General features: G+C 42.6%; 1 protein-coding gene across 11 annotated transcripts in view; it reads right to left on the bottom strand.

Annotated features, from left to right (window-relative positions):
- LOC144507861 (uncharacterized) overlaps nt 1-27,220 on the bottom strand; it is a 40,729-nt gene extending 13,509 nt beyond the window's left edge. For 2 of the 11 annotated variants that reach the window (XM_078235270.1, XM_078235271.1), the window contains exons 1-5: nt 27,174-27,220; nt 23,682-23,938; nt 23,471-23,561; nt 6,267-6,897; nt 2,834-2,952 (exon numbers count right to left, since the gene is read on the bottom strand). In XM_078235270.1, the coding sequence (XP_078091396.1) occupies nt 2,834-2,952; nt 6,267-6,897; nt 23,471-23,561; nt 23,682-23,818 (978 nt within the window). In that variant the 5' untranslated portion in view covers nt 23,819-23,938; nt 27,174-27,220. Of the gene's footprint in view, nt 1-2,833; nt 2,953-6,266; nt 6,898-8,329; nt 8,638-23,470; nt 23,562-23,681; nt 23,939-25,820; nt 25,927-26,951 lie in introns of those variants that run through there. The other 9 variants (XM_078235274.1, XM_078235277.1, XM_078235276.1 and 6 more) reach the window with 9 other exon arrangements.

The raw sequence follows: 27,220 nt of genomic DNA, 5'->3' as shown, positions 1-27,220 counted from the left end.
AGCAAATAGAACAAAACATTAAAGATGATAGGAGAACACACACATAGAAATCATAGAAATCATAGAAACCCTACAGTGCAGAAGGAGGCCATTCGGCCCATCGAGTCTGCACCGACCACAATCCCACCCAGGCCCTACCCTCACATATTTTACCTGCTAATCCCTCTAACCTACGCATCCCAGGACTCTAAGGGGCAATTTCTTTAACCTGGCCAATCAACCTAACCCGCACATCTTTGGACTGTGGGAGGAAACCAGAGCACCCGGAGGAAACCCACGCAGACACGAGGAGAATGTGCAAACTCCACACAGACAGTGACCCGAGCCGGGAATCGAACCCAGGACCCTGGAGCTGTGAAGCAGCAGTGCTAACCACTGTGCTACCGTGCCGCCCTGACAATGAAGAAAGGACATGGCCACCTGACAATGAAGAAAGGACAATACTCAATGTAACAACTTTAATGGGATGGCAGGAGGAATTAGTGACTATTAAATATATTTTTCTTTGATGTTATTCAGCAAGCTTTTATAAATTAAGAGGCCTAACCAGCAAGTGTCGATTTTGGATACAGCACTTCAGAAAAAAAAAGTGGATGAAAGCCTGGAAGAGGCTGCGGAGAGGATTTACCAATGTACCAGGGATGAAGAGTTTCAGTATTTTGCAGAGACTAGAGATGCTGGGTTTGTGATTAAAATCAAGATTTAAATCCCTTCAAAATTATGAAACATTTTGATAAGCTTTCCACTGCCAGTAGTGTCAGTAATCAAGCAGATTTTAAAGTTTATTTATTAGCTCACAAATAGGCTTACATTAATACTGCAACTAAGTTACTGTGAAAAATCATAGCAATATCAGTTAGAATTTTCCGGAAAGCATGGAAGTAGATTCAAAACAAAAAAAAAGTACTACAAAGACAAAAAAAATTTAGGGCTGCAGGAACAGAATGGGATCAATAAGACCTAGACAATATTTGCACTTTGCCTGATTCTGAATGTAACTCTCACTTGTCAGTCCATGACCATCTCAGAATCTAACCATCACCCCATAACATTCAATTTCCATCGCTGAATATCTCGCTATTAATACCTTGGAGGTTATCATTGATCAGAAAGTGAACTGGACAAGCCATATAAATACTGTGGCTACAAGAGCAGATCAGAGGTTAGGAACCCTGCAGTGAGCAACACCCTAAAGTCCATCTACAATCTAGAAGGCACAGTCAGGAGTAATGGAATACTTTCCCCTGGTCTGGATGAGTACAGCTCTGATGTGGAGATGCCGGCGTTGGACTGGGGTAAACACAGTAAGAAGTTTAACAACACCAGGTTAAAGTCCAACAGGTTTATTTGGTAGCAAAAGCCACACAAGCTTTCGGAGCCCCAAGCCCCTTCTTCAGGTGAGTGGGAATTCTGTTCACAAACAGGGCATATAAAGACCAACAGCACTCAGAATCTAAACATCATGCAGGAAAAAGGAGAATGCTTAATTGTTTCATTTACTCACTCCACCACTGACGATCTGCAAGATGCACTACAGGAACTCACCAAGACAGCACCTTCCAAACCCATGACCACCACCATCTAGGACAACTTTTACAGATGCACCATAGAAAGCATTCTTTCTGGTTATAATCACAGCTTGGTATGGCTCCTGCTCTGCCCAAGACCGCAAGAAACTACAAAAGGTCATGACCCAATCCATCACGCAAACCAGCCTCCCATCCATTGACTCTGTCTACACTTCCCCGCTGCCTCATAATTAGCCAGCATAATTAAGGACCCCACGCACCCCGGACATTCTTCCACCTTCTTGTGTCAGGAAAAAGGTGGAAAAGTCTGAGGTCACGTACCAACCGACTCAACAACAGCTTCTTCCCTGCTGCTGTCAGACTTTTGAATGGACCTACTTTGCATTAAGTTGATCTTTCTCTACACCGTAGCTATGATTGTAACACTACATTCTTTCATTTCCTTCGACAAACAATATGCCTTGTCTGTATAGCGTGCAGAAAAATAACACTTTTCATTGTATGCTAATACAGGTGACAATAAATCAAATCAAAATGGGCAGCAGATGCATGGGAATTCTATCACCTGGAAGTTCCCCTCCAAGTCACACACCATCCTGACTTGGAAATACATCACCGTTCCTTCACTATTGCCTTTAATAGCACTATGGGTGTAGCTGCATCACAGGGACTGCAGCAGTTCAAGGCAGCAGCTATCACCAGCTTCAAGGGCAATTAGGGATGTGCAATAAATGTTGACTTAGACAGCAAAGCCCACGTCCCTTGAAGTAATTAAAAACAGATGCAAGATGGAGTGATTGCCTTATCTTTGCTTATGATTTTATAATTGTTTCAAACTATAACTACACAAGGGCCAGAGCTTCCCACAATGAATTATTTAAGAATTGGACGATTGGTCTATTGTGACTAACATTACATGGATTTCTAATAGATTTGGGGATTAATGCCTGCAATTCAGTTTTCTGCTGTGTGGATAATCTGGAAACACTAGAGACTTGATATACTTCGTTCTAGATGAAAACGCAAGGAACCTAGAAAGGGTGAAGAAAGGCAGAGACAAGTCATTCATCCATTCCTAGCCGAAGATGCATGGTCTGAGGAAAGGAGGTGATTAAAGTTGCAGCAGACTGGAGACAGTTGCAAAATTGGGTAGGAATTCTGTATTCTATTCTTACCATTATTAAGTAAGTTTGTGACAAACCTAATCTGTACATAGTCAGATGTATAGGCCAAGTATGAGAGATCATGCTTTGAGGTACAAACAATCCCTAAAGTAGCTGTGTTCTAGTGAGTGATTCACGTACCTGGAGCTGCCTGGCAAATGCCTCATCCTCTTCAAGTTGTGCAAAATGAACAAACCTATCAGTTGAATCATCATCATCAACAACAATTACTGATGGTTCCCACTGCTCTCTTGGGAGTGCTTAAAACAAAGAGGGGGAAAAAAAAAATCAGATGGAAACATGAGCAGAGTATCAGTAGTTCCAATTTTACACTTCACAAGTCAAATTAAAATGTTTTGTGGATGCCATGCTGTAGTGTGAGCCCTCATACCTAGTGATATACCCTTACAAAGGGAAGGCATCCCTGGGTACTATGGTCAGCACCAGATAACTCTGATGGCCAAAGTTCAAATTCCACCTTCAGGGAAGAGAATCTGATTTTGCTACTGTCTAGTGGTTAGCACTGCTGCCTCTCACTGCCAGGGACTCAGGTGGCAGTCTGTGGAGTTTGCACATTCTTCTATCTGCATGGATTTCCTGTGTTCCCCCACAGTTCAAACATATGTACAGCAGGTGGATTAGTCACGGTAAATGCATGGGGTTATGGGGATGGGGAAGGGAAAAGATGCTCTTTAGCAAATTCAGTGCCGACTGAATGGGCCAAATGGCCTCCTTCTGCACTGTAGGGATTCTATGGATCCACTGGCTGACAGCAGAAGTAGCCAAGCAAGAGTGTCTACCAGCAGCATCCTTCATCCAACAGCCCAAGCAGATGTTAGCTCAGCTCTCAAAGTCCCAATTCATTATTTAATCTCAGGGTTGGATTGTAGGTAACACCAACTAAATGGTATATCATGCTCTGACCCAACTATAAGCTTAACCACGGGAGATTCTGGTCACCTCATTACAGGAAGGATGTGGAAAAGATTGAAAGGGTGCAGAGGCGATTTACAAGGATGTTGCCTGGATTGAGTGGCATGCCTTATGAGGATAGGCTGAGGGAGCTCGGTCTTTTCTCCTTGGAGAAATGTAGGATGAGGGGAGACCTAATAGAGGTATACAAGATGTTGAGAGGCATAGATCGGGTGGACTCTCAGAGGCTTTTTCCCAGGGTGGAAATGGCTGCTACGAGAGGACACAGGTTTAAGGTGCTGGGGTGTAGGTACAAGGGAAATGTTGGGGGAAGTTTTTCCACAGAGGGTGGTGGGCGAGTGGAATCGGCTGCCGTCTGGGGTGGTGGAGGCAAACTCAATAGGGTCTTTTAAGAGACTCCTGGATGAGTACATGGGACTTAATAGGATGGAGGGTTATAGGTAGGCCTAAAAGTAGGGATATGTTTGGCACAACTTGTGGGGCCGAAGGGCCTGTTTTGTGCTGTAGTTTTCTATGTTTCTATTCAACAGACAAATGCATCAGCTTACATACAACTTGTTATTGACATGATACAACTTGCCAGACCTTGTTAATACATGCACACCTTTCCCACAAGGCTCATTTCCTGGTCAAATTGACTCCACACTCATATGGAAGTCTATCTATAACTCCCAAGCAGCTATTCCAGAGCCAGTAACTTTCAACCATGAAATGGAGCTCAGAATTTATTAACTCTAGTATTGCTGTGATCATGGAGGAAGAGTTGGAGCCACTGAAATGTGACAATAGGGGGCCACAATTGCACAGCGGCTGGTCGACCAAGTCAGTTAGTAAGTGCATCAAATGGATATGGATCAAAGGCAGAGAAATGGTGTTGGGTTGCAGATCAGCCATGATCTAACTGAAATGATGGATCAGATTGGGAATAAAGTTCAGATCATGGGAGTTTGTCTACCTATAGTTCAAGTTTTAAAATACCTTTAAATTACCACAAATTCCTCACTGTTCCTCGGTTACCCTCAAACAGCACGTCAGTCTATTTAAATAAACCAACTGTAGCCAGCTCTCCCCTCAAACTTTAAGCTAATCACATGGGCAAAATTCTGGATTTAGATTCAATATGGAAATCAATTTTATCACTTTTTCCCTTCAAAAGATTTTTTACCCGGAGATTAATTAACCCTGCTCCATTATACAAACACTGGATCTAATCATGCGATCCAGAGTTGAATCAACATACTTAGAAAGCAGTCACAAAAGCATCCACAAACTCAATCTGCCATACTATCTTCGACCCATTATTTTGTCTAAATTTCCATGATTATTATATTGTCCTCGTTACAAGCTCCAATTATTTCTTGCTTAATGTGCTGTTCAACAGTAGAACCACTATTTGGGGACCTATAAACTCCATCCAATGTTTGGTTCATTCCTAATTTCTAACTATATGGATTCCACCTCATTTTCTAATCTGTCTTTGAAAGGCACCCTAGAATATTTCTCTGAACCAAATGGCCTCTTGCACCCTAACAGTTGTGTGTCTGTACCAGCTCCCCAGCAAACGAGCATCACAACCTTGTGCTATTTCCCTGTACATTGTTTCCATTAATCGCCGAACACCCTCTTGAAATGCCTTGACTGAATCAGCTCCACACATCAGGCAGAAACTCTCACCATACTGGCTTCTTTTGCAAGTCACAACATCTGTGCCCTCCCATTCTTGATCGAGTACAAACAGTGTCTCCCCATCTGTACTCTGTGCAGCTCCCGCGATTTTGAACATCAAATCTCCTCAGCCTTCTTCTAATGAAAAACAGTCCCAACCTCTACAACTGATTCCAAGGACGAGAAATGTCAATTCTCCAATTCAGTCACACCTTTCCTGCAGTGTGGCACCCACTCAGTTCAAAGGCAATTAGGGATGGGACAGCAACACCAATGTCCCATGAAAGAACCAATCCCAACCCAGATAGAGTGGAACCCACCCAAACAGAACTTGCATAAAAGCAAAATAAACAACATGCTGAATAAACAGGTCTGGTAGTGTCTGTGGAGAGAGAGAAAAAGAGACCGTTCTACCGGTTCCACAGATGCAGCCAGATCAGAGTTTATTCCAGCATTGTTTTTATTCTAACAGCTTTAAATCACTATAGTAACTCATGACACGAGTGGCCTGCAATTAAATGCACTTTTTAGGGATCCACAAATCAGTAATGAGCAGCTCACAGTAATATTCAAGCATTCTCAGAGTGTCATTATTGGAAGTTATTAAAAAAGGATAGCAAAAGTTGCATCTCTACTGTGATTGCAATTTGATTTCCAAATTGGTCGCCTCCCTTGGCCAGTAGCCACAAGATTGGTAAGGAAGTTGAGAATTTAAAACATGGTTACAATAGGGTATCCTACCACAATCTTAAATAAATCTATAAATCAAACAAAAATGGTTACTTAAATAGATTAAAGAGGAAATGGAGAGTGATCAAGAGAGTGAATTAGGCCAAGTGGCTCATGAGGAAAACACTCGACCTGATGGGTTGAATGGTCTTGTTTTATGCAGTTATTTGGATTAGAGTTCAAAATCGCATTAACTAGAAAACTCCCACAGTACTAAGCAAATTTCCATACCAGTACAGGAACCCACCTCCTGTTTCATCGTCATCCAGGAGGTCAATCCATTCACTTGCACCATTTGCTAAAATAGCCAGTGGGGAGTTCGGAGAAGATGCTGCAGATTTCAAAGCGGAGGCGATTGCAAAACCACTTGCACACAGACCAAAAGCAGAGGGTGCCTGTGCTGAGTCTGTGCTTCCGTTTTCCTTCAAATGTGTGGATAATGAAGAACTTCGTGAATTTGAACAGCTGGCAGCCGACAAACTTTCTGAACTTGATTTTGCTCTTTTCATAGCTGGAGAACGGCGAGAGTTGGAGACAGTTGAAGGGGAATAACAAGACGTGGCAACACAGCAGCTTGTGTTAACAGGAGAAGCACCGGAACCTCTGGACTTAGAAAATAGTTTTGACTCTGCAACAGATATTTTTGAAGGCAATCTTTTGGTAGTAGCAGTTTTTGTGGCCTTTACTCTTTTTGAATTTGGGGAAGATTCCTTTTGCTTTGTCTTTAAAGACACAGGTCTATTCAACAGCAAGCAGGAAGGAAAGGCTTCACTGTCTTCTACAAATAACCTCTTGGCACGTTTTTCTGGTGTCCGAGTCGCAGCACTATTTGTCATTACAAGATGCCTCTTTGGTGGATGGGTAGTGGTCTGTGCAACCTAAAATAGCAAAGTTAAAGTGAAAAACACAGCAGTTAATGTTTCTGCACGAAGGTATGGCAACCCCTATTACAACAAGTGACACTGCAAACTTACAAGAGCCAATTCCTTAACTTCAGTTAAAGCAAGGTCAGTGACCTTCCAGAAGATATTACTTAATATATTGCAGTTTTAAAAAGGTCACATTTATAATCCAAATCAGCCAGCAAGGCATGCACCTTTCCTCATCCTGTGTATATACCACACAGGAGTGAAGGTAAAGATTGCTGTCCTATGTATGATGCAGGGTGGACACTCAATCCTGCTAATGGTAGTGGAGCTCCATCTAGTGCTGAAGCCAAGAACTGGTGAATTTAATATGAAGGGAAATGTCAAAACCAAAGTGGGGTGAGCAACAGGTGACATGAAAGGAAAAGTTGCCCACCATGGTATTTAACCTTGAATGAATCCCGGTCCAGAAGAAAACAGTAGTTAGAGAAATGTTATCAAACGGGTGTCTCCAAAATAGAGTGTAGCACATGAATAGAACATAGAACAGTACAGGCCCTTCGGCCCACGATGTTGTGCCGAGCTTTATCTGAAACCAAGATCAAGCTATCCCACTCCCTATCATCCTGGTGTGCTCCATGTGCCTATCCAGTAACCGCTTAAATGTTCCTAAAGTGTCTGACTCCACTATCACTGCAGGCAGTCCATTCCACACCCCCAACCACTCTCTGCGTAAAGAACCTACCTCTGATATCCTTCCTATATCTCCCACCATGAACCCTATAGTTATGCCCCCTTGTAATAGCTCCATCCACCCGAGGAAATAGTCTTTGAACGTTCACTCTATCTATTGGCAAAGTACAGCTGCCAGTGCAGGGTGGGTTAGCTTTCCTCCCAACATGGCAGGCAGATTGCCAGGTAGATCTGCATTTACTAAAGATGGCATTGAGCATCAGGTGAGTTCAGAGAATCTTTTGAAGTACTACTAAACTTGTCCCAAAATATATGTTCACTCAAGTAATGACTAGAGGGTCTTGATTACTAATCAATTTGAATAGGAATTAAGATAACTATTGACCCAGCTTTGATATCAAACTACCAACCCAGAGCCAAAAGCCTGGATATTTATACCTTCATGCACGTCTAGAATTCACCCAAATCAAAACACTTTGCAGTGCAGTTGCTGGTCACTGAAACAGGGCAATTTGGCAGAGTATGGGAAAAGCAATAAGACAAGTGACCAGGTTTGAAGAGATTATAGTGGAGAGATAAATACTGATCAGTACACTGGGAGAATTTGCCAGCTCTTCAAATAGTGAAGTAGTCTTACACATCCAGAGGGAGATAAAACTTTGGTTTACTAGCTCAACCAAACACCCTTGGAATTACTTTGCCTGTCAACCTTGATGATACACTTGGGTCTAGAGTGTAGCTTGTACTCAACTGTCTGGTTCAAATGCGATGAGAATTTGTGAAACCGGATTGCACTTGCAGCTCAGAAACAAGCTACTTGGCCAACTGGTCACACTATTGCTTATGTAGCACCGAATCTTCAAACAATATCCTTCAATCCTTTCCTGCAGACAGTTTCAGCACCTGTGCCATTTTTCACAATTGCTCCTTTGCAAGTTCCACATCCGGTTATAATTCAGGTCAGAAGCTCCAAAGTGTTTTATAAAGTCCACCTGGATAAGTTTTGCAATCCGAATTTGGCTAGGGTGAGCAGGTTGATTCAACTGATCCACTAGGGAGCTTTTATCAAATGAAGTTTAAGAATACAGTTAACATGTATAGAAAAATTAGCAATAACTTTTACCAATTACAAAACAAGAGAAACAGCCATATTGTACAGAGAGAGCACTTCTGACTCTACATCAAAACTAAAAATGATTCCTTGGATTCTTCTGGGGAGGAACCACCTGACTGACTTGTCACTCTTCCCCCTCAATGCAGGGTCATTTTTTTTTTAAAATCCCAGAAAGTGCCCAAGTAAAAACAAGCAAAACCCCATTTAAAACAATGAAACCGAGGCCTGCTTAGAACTGCAGAGAACATGATTTTAAAAAAATACAAGGTGCACGAGTGTCACAATTCTAAATTAGGAGACATGTCTCCTGAAGTTCCTATTGGATTTATGTTAACCTCTCCTGTCAAATGATCTTTATAAAACTTTGATCTTAAAATCTGCCATCAAATCAACTCATCTCTTCCATAAAAACAATCCCCGTCTGTTCAATCTTTGATAGATTTTGTATCAAACCAAATGTTATGCACAAACTAGTCTCAGGAGGAATTGTTTATTAGAAATAAGATACAGATTTAAATGGGTTTAAATTTAGAGTTTGTGCAAGAAAAGTAAAATTAACAAAGGTGTATGTATGGGAGTTTTGGCTTTAGTGCAAACTGTGTCTACTATGCAGATGTGAAAAGTAAACAAGCCTATAGAAGAAAAAATATTGCTTAGCAACCAGAGGCACCTAGGGTAGGAAGACTTTGTGAATGTTTAACTGAAGTCATAGTACAAGTTGTTCCACAACACCAGTTTCAAGACCAACAGGTTTATTTGGCATCACAAGCTTGGAGCGCTGTGCCTTCATCAGATGAGTGGCCTGGAGCAGTGCATCGAAAGGCTTGTGATACCAAATAAACCTGTTGGACTTTAACCTGGTGTTGAGACTTCTTACTGTGCCCACCCCTGTTCAACGCCAGCATCTCCACATCATGAAATCATAGTGAAAGGAAGCTGGAGAGTGAGTAGCTCAACTTTGCTATAAGAAAAGCCATACCACGGAGTAATAGTTAACCAGGCTAATGCCAGAAACTTCAAGAATAGCTAGTTAAGGAAATTACAGAAAAGAAGGTTCCAATTTGTCTGAAGTTAAGGAACAAGAACTAGAACAGCGAATCGTTCAGTGACAAGAGACAAGGCTGAGAAGTTGGCTTGTGAGAAGCCAGAAATATATCTGAAATTATACTACGGTTTGTGATATGGAGAGACACTAACTGAAATAGTTGTGGGGCAATTGGTGGCTGGATTTCAGCGTTTTTGTAAAAGCATTCAAAAGTAATTCTGAAAGGTGTTGGAAGACCTGGAGGTGAACTTTTGTTAAAAGTGGAGCAGAAGCTTTGTTTGGAAAGAAAGTTGGAAAATCTGGAGGTGATGAAAACAGCTGATGGAAAGCATTGCAGTTTGAGAGTGGAGTTTGGAAACAGGTGACAACTATTGGAGGAAAGGGAGGTGGGGAGGAATTCAAGGGCAAGTCCACAAGAAAACATTTGAACTGCATCTGCCATTTGGTTCCAGGGTGGGGTGTTATCCTTGAAATCGGTACATTTGTGAAGATGGGAGTGAAGGAGTATATTCTAATCCAACATTTCATGTTTAATAAAATGTTTTTTCTTGTCAAAACCAATTGCAGTCTTGTGACTTTGTTCCTCCACGAGCCAAGGTTCCATTCTGGAGCCTTCCCACCCAGTCGCAACACCAACTGGAATCATACCCCTAGCACACTTAATTATTTCCCATTTGTAAGGACCTCTGCTCTATGTGGCCAATTAATCAGCATTTCTTCCACTACCCCAGTTAGACATTTTCAAATAGATATGTGGCACATCTTTCCTACCAAAATGCATACTACGTTTACCTACATTGTTTTTTTAAAAAAACTGTTCCAGGGCATGTTCCAGTTCTCCAATTTGATGCTGTCCACAAATGTGGAAATTGGCAATAAATTTGATTAGAAACATAGAAAAACTACAGCACAAACAGGCCCTTTGGCCCACAAGTTGTGCCGAACACATCCCTACTTTCTCGACCTACCTATAACCCTCTATCCTATTAAGCTCCATGTACTCATCCAGGAGTCTCTTAAAAGACCCTATTGAGTTCGCCTCCACCACCACTGACGGCAGCCGATTCCACTCGCCCACCACCCTCTGTGAAAAACTTACCCCTAACATCTCCCCTGTACCTACCCCCCAGCACCCTAAACCTGTGTCCTCTCGTAGCAGACATTTCCACCCTGGGAAAAAGCCTCAGAGTCCACCCGATCTATGCCTCTCAACATCTTATATACCTCTATTAGGTCTCCTCTCATCCTTCGTCTCTCCAAGGAGAAAAGAATCCAAATAGTTAATATAAAAAAGTCTCAGCCCTGATCCTTTCAGAATGTAACTTCTAACTTTTTGTCATCCAGGCATGCTTAAAAAGCAGCCATGTGGAAAAGTGTTACTGGGACCCACTCCCTCTTTGGGTGTGGGATGGTGTCACCCCTATCCTGTCTGGCCTACACTTAGTCCCACAGCTCAGGGTACCTCAAGAAATGTTCAATATATCCATTAAAAAAAAAGTGCTAATTTTCATGGCATCTATCAAAAATAATTTAAAACTTCTGACGTTGCAATGCCTTACCATAAAGTAGATATTTGCCTTAGCAGTACCATTTAATACTTTGGCTATTAATCCCCTCAGCGTTGCAAGCCAGAGTTCCAGTTTCTGTAGCGTTATAGAACTCAATAAATTGCTGTCTGTCATTAGCCTCAATCCTTTGCAGCGTTACAAGGCCCTGAAGATTTTTCTTGCAGCTATTCAAGATAGGGGTCTGTACATCAGACTGATGTCCACATGCTTCTATTGCAGTTTCCTCAAGGACTTAAATGCAGAATTATACTTACCTTTTCTATACTAAATGTGGCATGTTATTCTGTTTGACAGATCCTGCGCTTGCATTGTTGGAATCTGTCACTATTTTGCCACTGCACTTTGTGCAACTACTTTTGTAGGTCCCAGCCTGCACAAATCTAAAATTAGATTGTGTTCCTAATATTTTGGAATCTAGATTTTTTTTTAAAGTAATAGCAATGTGAATTCACAAGGGAAAGCCTAAATGACCATCCTGTTTCCTCCAGTGAAAGAAAACATCAGTGACTAGTGGTGTGCCTCAGGGATCAGTGTTGGGGGCCACAATTCTTTATGGTTTACATAGATGATTTGGAGTTGGGGACCAAGTGTAGTGTGTCAAAATTCGCAGATGACACTAAGATGGGAGGAAGAGCAAAGTGTGCAGACACTGAAAGTCTGCAAAGGAATATAGATAGTTAGATGAGTCCACTCATTTAGACTATCTCTATAGTCACTGATGGGCAACCAGAAAAACACCCATTTACCCCCACTCTTTGCTTTCTGTAGTTAACCAATCCTCTATCCATGCTAATCCTTATTTCTTGGATTATAGGTAGTACTTTTTTTAAAAGAAATCTAGATGTATTACATCTATTGCATGTCTTGTGAAAAGGAAGAGGGAAGCTTATGTAGGGATGAGGAAACAAGGTTCAGATGGCTCGATTGAGGGTTACAAGTTAGCAAGGAATGAGCTGAAAAAGGGGCTTAGGAGAGGACATGAAAAGTCCTTGGCGGGTCGGATCAAGGAAAACCCCAAGGCTTTTTACTCTTATGTGAGGAATAAAAGAATGACCAGGCTGAGGTTAGGGCCGGTCAAGGACAGTAGTGGGAACTTGTGTATGGAGTCAGTAGAGATAGGCGAGGTGATGAATGAATACTTTTCTTCAGTGTTCACCAAGGAGAGGGGCCATGTTTTTGAGGAAGAGAAGGTGTTACAAGCTAATAGGCTGGAGGAAATAGATGTTCGGAGGGAGGATGTCCTGGCAGTTTTGAATAAACTGAAGGTCGATAAGTCCCCTGGGCCTGATGAAATATATCCTAGCATTCTTTGGGAGGCAAGGGATGAGATTGCAGAGCCTTTGGCTTTGACCTTTGGGTCCTCACTGTCCACGGGGATGGTGCCAAAGGACTGGAGAATGGCGAATGTTGTTCCTCTGTTTAAGAAAGGGAATAGAAATGACCCTGGTAATTATAGGCCGGTTAGTCTTACTTCGGTGGTTGGTAAATTGATGGAAAAGGTCCTTAGGGATGGGATTTACGACCATTTAGAAAGATGCGGATTAATCTGGGATAGTCAGCACGGATTCGTGAAGGGCAAGGCGTGCCTCACAAATTTGATTGAATTTTTTGAGGTGGTAACTAAGTGTTGATGAAGGTAGGGCAGTTGATGTCATATATATGGATTTTAGTAAGGCCTTTGATAAGGTCCCCCATGGTCAGCTTACGATGAAAGTAAGGAGGTGTGGGATAGAGGGAAAGTTGGCCGATTGAATAGGTAACTGGCTGTCTGATCGAAGACAAAGGGTGGTGGTGGATGGAAAATTTTCAGATTGGAGGCAGGTTGCTAGCGGAGTGCCACAGGGATCAGTGCTTGGTCCTCTGCTCTTTGTGATTTTTATTAATGACTTAGAGGAGGGGGCTGAAGGGTGGATCAGTAAATTTGCTGATGACACCAAGATTGGTGGAGTAGTGGATGAGGTGGAGGGCTGTTGTAGGCTGCAAAGAGACATAGATAGGATGCAAAGCTGGGCTGAAAAATGGCAAATGGAGTTTAACCCTGATAAATGTGAGGTGATTCATTTTGGTAGGACTAATTTAAATGTGGATTACAGGGTCAAAGGTAGGGTTCTGAAGACTGTGGAGGAACAGAGAGATCTTGGGGTCCATATCCACAGATCTCTAAAGGTTGCCACTCAAGTGGATAGAGCTGTGAAGAAGGCCTATAGTGTGTTAGCTTTTATTAACAGGGGGTTGGAGTTTACGAGCCGTGGGGTTATGCTGCAACTGTACAGGACCTTGGTGAGACCACATTTGGAATATTGTGTGCAGTTCTGGTCACCTCACTATAAGGAGGATGTGGAAGCGCTGGAAAGAGTGCAGAGGAGATTTACCAGGATGCTGCCTGGTTTGGAGGGTAGGTCTTATGAGGAAAGGTTGAGGGAGCGAGGGCTGTTATCTCTGGAGCGGAGGAGGCTGAGGGGAGACTTAATAGAGGTTTATAAAATGATGAAGGGGATAGATAGAGTGAACGTTCAAAGACTATTTCCTCGGGTGGATGGAGCTATTACAAGGAGGTATAACTATAGGGTTCGTGGTGGGAGATATAGGAAGGATATCAGAGGTAGGTTCTTTACGCAGAGAGTGGTTGGGGTGTGGAATGGACTGCCTGCAGTGATAGTGGAGTCAGACACTTTAGGAACATTTAAGCGGTTACTGGATAGGCACATGGAGCACACCAGGATGATAGGGAGTGGGATAGCTTGATCTTGGTTTCAGATAAACCTCGGCACAACGTCGTGGGCCGAAGGGCCTGTTCTGTGCTGTACTGTTCTATGTTCTATGAAATTCTCAACTGGAATTTGCTGTGCAGAGGGACCTGGGTGTCCTTGTGCAGGAATCTAAGGGGTTGGTTTGCAGGTGATTAAGAAGGCAAATGGAATTTTGTCCTTCATTGCTAGAGGGATGGAGTTTAAAAACAGTGAGGTTATGTTGCAGCTGTATAAGGTGCTGGTGAGGCCACACCTGGAGTACTGTGTACAGTTTTGGTCTCCTTACTTGAGAAAGGATATACTGGCACTGGAGGGGGCACAGAGGACATTCACTAGGTTGATTCCAGAGTTGAGGGGGTTGGCTTATGAGGAGAGACTGAGTAGACTGGGGCTATATTCATTGGAATTTAGAAGAATGAGGTGAGATCTTATAGAAACATAAGATTATGAAGGGAATAGATAAGATAGAAGCAAGGAAGTTGTTTCCACTGGCAGGTGAAACTAGAGGGCATAGCCTCAAAATAAGGGGAAGCAGATTTAGGACTGAGTTGAGGAGGAACATCTTCACACAAAGGGTTGCGCGCATCTATGGAATTCCCTGCCCAGTGAAGCAGTTGAGGCTACCTCATTGAATGTTTTTAAGGCAAGGATAGATAGATTTTTGAACAGTAAAGGAATTAAGGGTTATGGGGAGCAGGCGGGTAAGTGGAGCAGAGTCCACAAAAAGGTCAGCCATGATCTTATTGAATGGCAGAGCAGGCTCGAGGGGCCAGATGGCCTACTCCTGCTCCTAGTTCTTTTGTTCTTATAATTCAGTGCATCCCAAACTTTTACTCCACTGCTGCCCTATTTGAAGGCTGCAAAATTGCCATAGCCCTTCTGTGGCAATGGAGAACAGGATGTGGGGGCACCGCCATCCCATTTTTAAAAAAGGCTGCAAAATTGCTAAACATACCTGTGGGAGCTGAGAGCAGGGTGGTGGCGGGGTGAGGAGGGGCTTTGCAGAGAACAGTGGGAGAGTTTCTCATGCACAAATACACAACTTCTGTGCGTTTAGTGCAGGAATCAGGCCTCAGTGTCTACTAGGCTGTACCAAACATTTCAAAAATGGGATTTAAAAGGCTATCAATAGCCTTGATTCGCTATTCAGAATTCACAACCCCCAGTTTGAGAAGTCCCAAAATAGCTTTTCGTAATAATGATTCAGACTTTGGAATCCAAATAATTCCCAAATTGAAGGGGATAATCAATGAGCAACTGACAAGCTTACATTAATACACTTTGTAGAACAGAATGGCAAATGAACAGACTTGCCATAGAGGCATTTTTCATACCAAACTGAAAGGTAAACAAATCTAAAATGGGGTACAGGGCGAAGGATCGAGAAGTATACAAATCAAACACTACTACAAAAGCAAAATACTGTCAGTACCAAAAATACTAGGAATACGCAACAGGTCTGGCAGCAGCTGAGGAGAGAAACAGTTAACATTTCATGTCTTCTGAAGAAGAGTACACAAGTCAAAGTTGTAACAAGGGTCAATGTCATAAAAGCAAACCGAGCACGGAGCTTATTTCAAGAGGGTACAGAAATAGCTGCCAGTATTCCAAGTCCTCATTTACCTTTGTTACAGTTGCAAAGGTAAATTACTCTCCCTTTCTTCTCTACTCTCCTTCAGTCTGGAGAGATCATAGTACTGCCTGTTCCATTCATAGCCAGAGATTCACCTGCATTGGCTTCTCTTCCTTCTTCCACAGTTAGCTGTTAAAGGATGCACCTCAGTCCCCGCCTGTATTTTACATGTTGCCCTTCAGACATCTTGTTGCCACAGTGGCAACATCCAGCTCTCAACTAGGGTAACAGGCAATAAATGCTGGCCAGCCAGTGATGCCCATGTCCCATGAATGAATTAAAAAGTACTGTTTGCAATCTTCATGTCATTGGACACAAGTTTCTAACCAAATAGGTAATCTTAGTTATGGTGATGCCTTTTCCATTTCCAGAATGCTGCTAAAACCAGCCAAGTCTTTGTTAGCTCTAGGTATGACTATTTCATCATACTTTGTGATCAACCTCCATGTGCCATCCTCTAAACCAAAACTTTGCTGCCCATGACCTTGCATAGAGACTTTTTATCCATGAACCCTGCTTGTAGTCCTACATTAGCTCCCACTGGAGGAACCTTAATTCTCAAACTTCATTTCCAAATCCCTCCATGATCACAGCCCTTTCCATCAGTAATCAAAGAACAGTATAGCATAGGAGAAGGCCCTTCAGTCCAAGCCTGTGTCAATCAAATTGTCCTATCTAGACCAACCACCTGTATCCCTCTATTCCCTGCCTGCTCATGTGTCTATCCAGATAAGTCTTAAATATCACTAATGTGTCTGCCTCAACCACCTCACTTGGCAGTGCATTCCAGGCCCTCACCACCTCTTTAAAAAACTTCCCCACAAATAGAACTTGCGTCCCCTTGTAATAGTCATTTCTGCCCTGGAAAAAAGCTTCCAACTGTTCACCTTATCAATGCCCCTCAATTTTATAAACTTCTATTAGGTCGCCCCTCAGCCTCCATCTTTCCAGGGAGAACAATCTCAGTTTATTCAATCTCTCCTCATAGCAAATACCCTCCATACCAGGCAACATCCTGGTAAACTTTTACTGTACTCCCTCCAAAGCCTCCACGTTCTTCTGGGAATGTGGCAACCAGAATTGGACACGGTATTCCAAACATGATCTAACCAATGTTATGCAACTGTAACACAATTTGCCAACTTTTATATTCAATGCCCCAACAATGAAGGCAAACATGCCATATGCTTTCTTCACCACTTTTTCCAACTGTGCTGCCAGTTTTAAGGATCTGTGGACCTGTACTCCCAGATGTGTCTATGCTCCTGACGGTTTTGCCATTTATTTTATAACTCCCAACTGAATTGGATCAAAATGCATTACCACGCATTTGTCCAGATTAAATTCCATCTACCATTTCTCCAGCCTGTACCCTGCTGTGTTCTGAATCTGCATCACTATTTGCAACTCTGCCAATCTTAGTACCATCCACAAACTTCCATTTAGCTCGTTCACCCTTGATTTGACATTTTGCACCAGCCTGCCATGAGGGACCTTGTCAAATGCTTCACTAAAGTCCATGTAGACAACATCTACAGCCCTTCCCTTGTCAATCATTTTTGCCCACTTCAAAAAAAAACTCAAATTAGAGACACATGGCCTTCCTTGTACAAAACCATGCTGTCAATATTAAGACCATTCAATTCCAAATGTGTATAGATCCTTTCTATAAGAATCTTCAACTATTTCACCAACACTGACATCAAGTTCATTGCCTATAATTAGTGGGGTTGCCATTGTTAAATAACGAGACAGCAGTGGCTACCTTCCAATCCTCTAGGACCTCACCTGTGGTCAACAAGGAAACAAAGATTTCTATTAGAGGCCCAGCAATTCCTCTTGTCTCAGTAATCTGGAATAGATACCATCTGGCCCTGGGGATTTGTCTACCTTAATGCACTAACACTTCCTCCCACATAGTCCTCAGTCCCACAAACGTCAAGATATACATTCTCTGATTTGGCCTTATTCATTCAAGGGATGTGGGCGTTGCTGGCTAGGCCAGCATTTATTGCCCTTGATAGGGTGGGGAGCCATCTTCTTGAACCACTGCAGTCCATGTGGTTTAGGTACACCCACTGTGCTTTTAAGAAGCGAGTTCCAGGATTTTGACCCAGCAAGTGAAGGAACAGCGATATTTCCAAGTGCGTGGCTTGAAGGGGAATTTCCAGGTGGTGTTCCCATGCTTCTGCTGCCCTGTCCTTCCAAATGTTTGGCCTTGGGAGTTCCTGCAGTGCGTCATATCGATGGTACACACTGCTGCTATTGTGAATTGGTGGAGGGAGTGAATGTTAGCAGATGAATTACAAATCAAGTGACCAAGTGTGATAAAAGCCACAGGTTCAAAGCAGTTATGGCAAATTCAGACTCAATGATATAGTCCCTTATGCAGATCAAAAAGTTCTTACATGCTGAAAAGCAGAAAACTTTCTAGAACAATGTTGAAAAGCAAATGAGAGAACAGGCCATTTCAGATCTGATGTAGTGGCAGAGTTAATTAGCAATCTTCTGGAAAGTGTGGTCATACAACAGGGCTCAGTGGCAAAAAGAAAAAGATGCAAATGTGACAGGGGATCGCGTATGTGTTATAAAGTAAAGTGGCAACGTCACTGCAGCACGAGGGGCTTGAAATTATACTTACTGGTGGCAAAATACAAATACTTCTGGGCCAATTCAAATGGACAGAACTGTCAAAGTATTGTGGGACGAGCGGTTGCTAGCACCTCAATTATCCAATTAGCTTCGTCTCGAGAAGCTTCTGTATTAAGGTTTTTACAGATTTCAGCAACTAGATACTGGAGCATAATCTCATTTACTGAAAAAGCTTAATCCATGTTTAGAAATTGAGAAAGTTGGGGGAGGGGGGGGGGGGGCGGTGGGGGAGGAGGAAAAGAGCTAAACAGAAACAACTACTGCAATTATACTATGCTATCAAATATGCTGTAACCACTTGGATTTTACAAATGCAGATTTGGCTATCAAATAGCATGCTCTGGTTTACCAAAATAATGTCCAACCAGCAATAGTGAGTGGAAACGACGGAGACTTTTTTCTTATCTAAAAACATTTTAATGACAAAGCAAAATTCAATCATAGCTTGACTAGATGTTAGCAGCTTTGCATTAACAAATAAGCATGCACAAACAGGAGGCTTGTTAGAACAAAGGCAAAAGTTGCTGCAGTTGCAATCAAAGGACTAATTTCCTCCAGAATGTTTTTATGAAGCAAATCCATAAAAAAAAATTTTAAGTGGCATTCGGCCTTTTGGCTAAGATGCAAATGAGATTGAGCCTTGGAGAAGGTGCAACGCCTACTCCAATCAGCTTGGATCATGTAGATCAAACGCAAGAAAGGAAGAGAGAGGCCTGTCTTGTCAGCTTGGATCGGGAATGTCTCACTTGCTGAGACATTGAATTGGACTTTTATTGGACTGAATAGGATATAAACCAAAAAAAAAATCCACAAAAAGGTAATTACCGGCCAGCAATGCAATAGACAGGGCACAGGGAATAGATGAAAAAAGCTCTTTGGCTTCCAGAAAAAGCTTTTCATATGTTAGGGAGATGGGCTACTTGAGGAAACCCAGGAGTATGCACTACCACAGGTTCCAAGCAAGCTGGGTCTGGCCACAAGCTGAAGTGCAGAAGGGGAGGCACAAGACAGGATCTCCCATGCACTCTGTCCACCTGGAAAGTTGCTTCAACATTAACAAGAGGGCCAACTCCCAAGAAATTGGTGGCCTCTATACCAGGACCAATACTTCACCATGGCTGCTGACAGGAATGAACAGAGGAGCTGGTACCAGGCACTGTACCAACCGAGAAGAGTACAAGGAAATTTTTCCTGCAATTAAGTAGATTTGGGCAAAAACAACACCTGGAGTAGTTTTGGTCTCCTTACAAAAGGAAGGATACAACTGCCTTTGAGGCAGGTGTAATGAAGGCGTTTCATTTCTGGATAAGATGATAGTACCAAGGATAAATTGAAGAGTTGGGCAATATTTTAGAAAGAAAAAACATTGTGATCTTGTCAGGTCAATACCAAGAGGACATTTCCTTTGGCTGGAGAACCAAGGACTGTAATCATTGCCCCAAATAACTGATTGTATTGAGGGGAAATTTCTTGAAACAGATGAGAATCTTTGGAATTCTCTACCCTAGGAAGTATAGTGACAAATTTTTGGGAACTAAGGAAAATGGGGAGAAGGGAGGAATGGGGCTGATATAGATATTCTCAGGATTGCCATAGTGATCCGCTGGTACTTGCTCAATTTTGCTCCCTTAAAACTAACTAGAGTTGAGCAGAGATGAGTTAGCAATCCATTAATAGATCTGGATCTTAGAAGTTTGAAACCATCCAGGACAAAGACCCACTTAACTGGCTTTCCTTCCACATTCACTCCCTCCACCATCAATACACAAAGCAGCAGTGTGCATAAATAAGATGCACTGGGGCAGCAGTGGTTAGCACTGCTGCCTCACAGTGCCAGGGATCTGGGTTCGATACCCGGCTCAGCTCAGTGTGTGGAGTTTGCACGTTCTCCCTGTGTCTGCGTGGGTTTCCTCCGGGTGCTCCAGTTTCCTCCCACAATCCAAAGGTGTGTGGGTTAGGTGCATTGACCCGAAAAAGCGCTGGAGTGTGGCGACTAGGGGAATTTCACTAACTTCATTGCAGTGTTAATGTAAGCCTTACTTGTGACACTAATAAATAAACTTTAAACTTTGTAAATGACCACCCCAACCTTTTTTTCCCTGAAGTCCTTGAACATATTGCCATATTCTTAAGAACCACCTTCCAGCAATTCACTGAACTTCTGCGATCACGTTTCTCTACCTGCTATAGCCCAATAAACAATCCTCTAAGTCCAACTGCTTAACATTCACAACCTACCTGCACCATCTCTAGAGCCTTTGACACAGCCAACAGGGAATAGATGAAAAAAGCTCTTTGGCTTCCAGAAAAAGCTTTTCATATGTTAGGGAGATGGGCTACTTGAGGAAACCCAGGAGTATGCACTACCACAGGTTCCAAACAAGCTGGGTCTGGCCACAAGCTGAAATGCAGAAGGGGAGGCACAAGACAGGACTTCAGTATTCAGCTCAATAGCCCTTGCTTAGTTGCAGCATTAAATACCCAGTCATGATAGACTGCCTCCAGAAATTGTTCCCCTTCCAACTCTTGTACTAGGAGAGTTCTAGCTCCCACCACTTCACTGCTAAACTGTTTGCCAATTTCCTTCAGTTTAAAATTAATACCAAAGACACAAGCCTTTGCATCACTCCCAGTCATCACCTCAGGTAAAACTAGAACACCTCAGTATTCAGACTATCCAAGCTCCCCACCCTATATCTTGTGTATTAAAGATGCCCGATTGTATCACTACTATCCTGTCCACTGTACCTCCCTGACCCTTTGTTGCCTCCACATTCCCCTATTCTAATGCTCTCTAACCAAGCTGTGTCATTCACCCTGCATAAATAGGGAAAGACTCGAGGGGGATGCAGAAGCTACACCACAGATGATGTCACTTTATTCAGATCTGCACCAAGGCCTACTTATCCATCCTTGTTGACCTACAGCTCCTGACCCTTCACAATTGAAGGAATTTAAACAAGGTTGAGAATTTTATGGCCCCCTTCTCCACTCACCTCTAACCTACTCCAGGTTTGGAACACCCTTCCCTACAATTGTTCCCCTAATTGACCTCCTGTGCCTCACTCCTTCCCTACAATCCACCCGTATATATGAGATATAAAATTGTTTAAAACAGATTGAAAACTTTCAGGCAAATACAAAAAGTGAAAAAAGAGCAGGGCTATGCCACCCATTTCCCTATAGGTTGGTTGTCAGTTGCTCCAACACATTGGCAGTCACAGATCATAGAACCAGTGCCCCTCATGACTGACCCTTCAACTAAGGGGAATAGCTGCTCCTTATCCACTCTGTCCATGTCCCTCAATCTTGTACACCTTGATCAGGTGGCCCCTCAGTCTTCTCTGCTCCAACAACAAAGCAACTCAATTTTAAGCAACCTCTCGTCATAACTAAATGTTCCATCCCAGGCAGCATCCTGGTAAACCTCCTCTGCACCCCCTCCAGTGCAATCACAGACTTCCAATAACGTGGTGACCACAGTGCTCCAGCTGTGGCCTCAAAGTTCTATAAAACTCCAACATGACTTCACTGCTTTTGTAATCTATACCCCAATTGAGAAAGGCAAGCGTCCCATATGCCTCCTATTAACATGACCTTCCACCTTCAGATCTGTAGACAAACACACCAAGGTCCCTTTGTTTCACAGAACCTCCTAGTGTCCTACTGTTCCTTTCTTGTCAAAGTACTCCCTCCAAAGTGTATCACCTCACTTTTCAGGATTAAATTCCATCTGCCAATTATCCACCCATTCCATCTAGATCTTTTTGTAGCCCAAGACACACCACCTCACTTGTTAACTACCCGTCCAATCTGTGTCATCCGCAAACTTACTAATCCTATCCCCCCACATAGTCAATGTAATTTATATAAATGACAAATAGGGGGCCCAGAGATCCCTATGGTACGCCATTGACTTCCAGTTATTAAAGCAGCCATCTATCATCACCCTCTGCCACCTACAACTGAGCCATTTTGAATCCACTTCAAGTTACCCTATATCCCATGTGAATTTACCTTGTGTGGGGCCTTGTCAAAGGCTTTGCTGAAATCCATATAAACTACACTGACTGCACTACCCTCATCTACACAGCTGGTTACCTCAAGAAATTCAATCAAATTTGTTAGACATGACCTCCCTCTGATGAAGCTATGCGGACTTTCCCTGATCAAGTGTTGCCTCTCCAAGTGGAGATAGATGCTCTCCTTCAAAAGTTTCTCTAATAGTTTCCCTATGAGAGACTCACTGGTCTGTAGTTCCCTGGTTTATCTCTACAACCTTTAAATAGTGGAACCAGATTAGCTGTTCTCCAGTCATCTGGCACCTCCCCCATGGCCAGAGAGGAATTGAAAATTTGGGTCAGAGCCCCTGCAATCTCCTCCCTTGCCTCCCACAGCAGCCTAGGGCACAGTTTATCTGGACCTGGAAATGTATCCACTTTTAAGGCTGCCAACACACCTCGTCCTTTCCTATGTCAATTTGCTCAAGAACTACAGTCTCTGCCTGAATTCCATACCATTGTCCTCATTCTCTTGAGGACAGATGTGAAGTATTCATTCAACAGTCTAGCAATGTCCTCTGGCTCCACCCACAGATTGCCCCCTACTCTTTCCTTGGTTATCCTCTTCCCATTGATATACCAATATATACACTGATAGATACAGTGGGGGCGCATGACAACCATTTACTACTTAGTCTGCAAACAAGATGTAGGAGTCTCAAATTAGATTCAAACTATTCCCAGCTTGCCCAAGTGCAATCTAAATTTAGCAGGCATGTCACTCTGCTAGCCTGTGAAAGTGCGGTTCAGTCAAGATGCAATTAATTGCTTTCATTGTCAATTCATATCATCCATATATCACAAATTCACAATTTCCAGAACATGCTTTTGTTTGACAGTGAAGTTACTATCTCCCGATCTCACTTTTCACTCTTTTTACATGCAGGTGAGCTGTATAATCACACAATATCCCTCTTAAGTTTGCTGAGTGAAGCACGCGAGTCAGCAGCATTGGCTAAGTTGCAGTGTGAACACCAGTCGGTAGAATCAAACCACGACTTGTCCTAGTGTTAACTTCAGGAGGGACACAGAGTTAAGTTTGATGGTACAAGATGAAAGGCCAACTCACAGATCTGGACTTTCTCCCTTCATTAGTAACTCTATCCTGGACTGCAGTCTCCACTTGATATGGTTTACTGTTCTTCTTGGAAAAAACAGGGCTTAAAACAAAAATTAAGAGGAAGTGAGATATTCATGATATGACACAAAGGAATGTATAGATGTTGCATTCTGCAGCGATGGTTGAAAATGTGATATTGTAAAAGACACGACTTCTGTACCTGGGTGTCTCAGGAATTTCAAATTCTGACTCAGAATCCATCCCAAATAAATATCCTTTGTTGAGGGGACCAGGGCTGAGATATTTTGCCTCCTCACAAGATTGATTTTCTTCCAGTCCATCCCAAGTCTGATCCATGATGTCTTGCTTATTTTAATGTAGTGTTAAAAAAACCTATAGGCAATCCAGTCAAGTGGGGACAACATATTTTTAATAGCTAACAGTAAACAGATTCCAATGCAATCCTCAGGATCTGCACTAAAACAAAGATGAAAATGATTACAATGTGATAGCAAACTTTATCTCCATATACTAACATTCACCATTTGATAAAGAAAAAAATACAACACAAAGATTCAAGACCACGGGAGTCAAGTGTCCTTAACTGCTGGTTTATTCAAGGACAGAAACTATCCTGCTGCATTTGAGGACCTCCATTGCAGATCCATAATTTCAGGCGTTCTAGAGAGTCAACACTAAACTTCAAGGTTATAGGGCATGAGGCAAACGTAGTTTCCAGTAAATGCTGGATTCAGATCAGCTCTCAAACTAGAATGAAATATCAGTCTCATCCACATTAAACATTTCATTTCCCATGACACTGCAGTACTACATTGCTCTGCTTTGGGAGTTATTTGAACAAGTACTGCCATTAGATTACTGTTCTACTTCAAATGGAAGCATCTAACAAATTTCAAAGAAATATTGCAATACATTTATACTGATGAAGCTCAATATTCATTATTTGTATATGAGGAGGGCCAAAGGGCCTATTCCTGTGCTGTACCTTTTTTTGATCAATGCCAAGTGATCTTATTAAAATTATCAGTTCCAAATTAAAAACATAAGCCAAACTTGTCATTAGAGATCCAATATTGATTCTCAATTAGATTTAGTTAAGATACTACACTTAAAAAATTAAGATTAAGATTAAACAACTTACTTCAAAACACTTACTGCACAAGTCAATTTTTTTTTGATTTTACAGAGATAAGTGCTATCAAAAAGGCTGAACACTTTAGGAAGTGACCCGATAGGTGGTCTTTAAAATTATGGAAATGTTGAAAAGGACAGATGCAGAGAACACATTTCCCACTTTAAAAAAGGCAGGTGTCGAAGGCCACAGGGCACAGATTTAATGCAAGTGATTTAGAAAGGACATAGGGATTCCCTCCCCACCACCACCCAAACCAGAGAGTGGTGGAAGTATGGAACACACTGCCTGAGAGGGTGGAGGAGGCAGGTACTCTTGCAACATTTAAGAAGCATCTTGACAAGCACTTAATCACCAAGGCATAGTAGATTATGGTCCAAGTGCTGGTAAATGGGAATAGTATAGATGAGTATTTGATGGTCAAAGGGTCTGTTTCTGTGCCGTAGACTAGAATCCAACAATCACCATAATTACAAAGCAGCATTAATATATCCATTGGGAAATAAAAACATGTACCGAGTGGAACTCAGGACAACAGAAAGAGACGCATAAAGCTTAGATGTTGCAAGGAGGAAGCTGTGCAGTACATGGGGACGTCACAACAGATTAACTTGGCCCAATAGCATGTTTCTTTCACTGCATGCTGGTGCAATATTATTTAATCAGAATTCACAAAATAGCATAGGGCCACAAGCATTACAAATTTTCTTACACCTTACACAGCGAACCCATTGTTTAGTTGGCAAGGTCTAATCTCCCCTCTTAAAGATCTCTGGTGCCCCGAGTAATATATAATAGGGGCAGCACAGTGGTTAGCACTGCTGCCTCACAGCACCAGGGACCCAGGTTTAATGCCCAACTTGGGTCACTGTCTTTGTGGAGTTTGCAGATTTTCCCCATGTTTGCGTCCTCCAGGTGCTCCGGCCTAAAGGTGAATGATTTTATATAGACGGTCCTCAACCACAATTACATTGTTATGTTGGAAACCTTGCAAAGTGTGGCTACAAAATTATATTGTGTTGTTTTTAATAAGCATTTTGGAACATCAGGGACAACACAATTTGTTTTTAAATTATCAGTTTGTAATAGCTCATAGAAATATGAGCTATTACAAAATTATCAGTTTGTAATAGCTCTTGAAATACTTCCAGATATTAAAATTAATGAGAAAACATCCATGAACGCAGTGTACCAAAAAAACCCTACCATTATAACCTTTGAGCCCCACACATCCAGGAATCTTATCCTGATTTTTATAATTCCACCAACAGCAGTCATGGCTTCAACACCAAACTCATCTATGATGGGGAGGCTGCAGAAAGATTTAGACAGTTTAGGAGAGTGGTCCAAGAAGTGGCTGATGAAATTCAACGTGGGCAAGTGCGAGGTCGTACACTTTGGAAAAAAGAATAGAGGCATGGACTATTTTCTAAACGGTGACAAAATTCATAATGCTAAAGTGCAAAGGGACTTGGGAGTCCTAGTCCAGGATTCTCTAAAGGTAAACTTGCAGGTTGAGTCCGTAATTAAGAAAGCAAATGTAATGTTGTCATTTATCTCAAGAGGCTTGGAATACAAAAGCAGGGATGTACTTCTGAGGCTTTATAAAGCACTGGTTAGGCCCCATTTGGAGTACTGTGAGCAATTTTGGGCCCCACACCTCAGGAAGGACATACTGGCACTGGAGCGGGTCCAGCGGAGATTCACACGGATGATCCCAGGAATGGTAGGCCTGACATACGATGAACGTCTGAGGATCGTGGGATTATATTCATTGGAGTTTAGGAGGTTGAGGGGAGATCTGATAGAAACTTACAAGATAATGAACGGCTTAGATAGGATGGACGTAGGGAAGTTGTTTCCATTAACAGGGGAGACTAGGACGCGGGGGCACAGCCTTAGAATAAAAGGGAGTCACTTTAGAACAGAGATGAGGAGAAATTTCTTCAGCCAGAGAGTGGTGGGTCTGTGGAATTCATTGCCACAGAGGGCTGTGGAGGCCGAGACGTTGAGCGTCTTCAAGACAGAAATTGATAAATTCTTGATTTCTCGAGGAATTAAGGGCTATGGGGAGAGAGCGGGTAAATGGAGTTGAAATCAGCCATGATTGAATGGTGGAGTGGACTCGATGGGCCGAATGGCCTTACTTCCGCTCCTATGTCTTATGGTCTTATGGTCTTATGATTTCCCTTCATTAACTTTATCTTCCTTAAGTTATTTAAAATTTGAACAAAGCCGCTGTCAATTGATTTAATGAACCTTTGGTCTAACTAACACTTATAACGCAGTTGGGGAGGTTGACTATGTAGATTAACACAAAGGCTGTGTGTAACATACCAGCTGTAGCTCTGGGTCACCAGTTGGGAAGCAGGCCCGGGAGAGTCAGGGCTGCAATGCAGGAGCTGCCAACCAGCGAGCCGAGCCCAGACACGCTTCAGGACACCGCTCCCTCGCGTACCCGGTTAACCACAGCGCTATAAAGACGTGTGGGTGAAAGCAGCGGCCCCAATCTGGGGGTATCCGCTCTCGGGGCACAGGCTTTCCCCGGAGCCCACTTACCAACCAACCACCGACACTCCACAGCCTGCCGCTGAGGGACTGGCGCC

This window comes from Mustelus asterias, chromosome 19, assembly GCF_964213995.1.
Source record: "Mustelus asterias chromosome 19, sMusAst1.hap1.1, whole genome shotgun sequence".
Classification (NCBI taxonomy): domain Eukaryota; kingdom Metazoa; phylum Chordata; class Chondrichthyes; order Carcharhiniformes; family Triakidae; genus Mustelus; species Mustelus asterias.
This window is presented reverse-complemented; position numbering and strand designations above follow the sequence as displayed.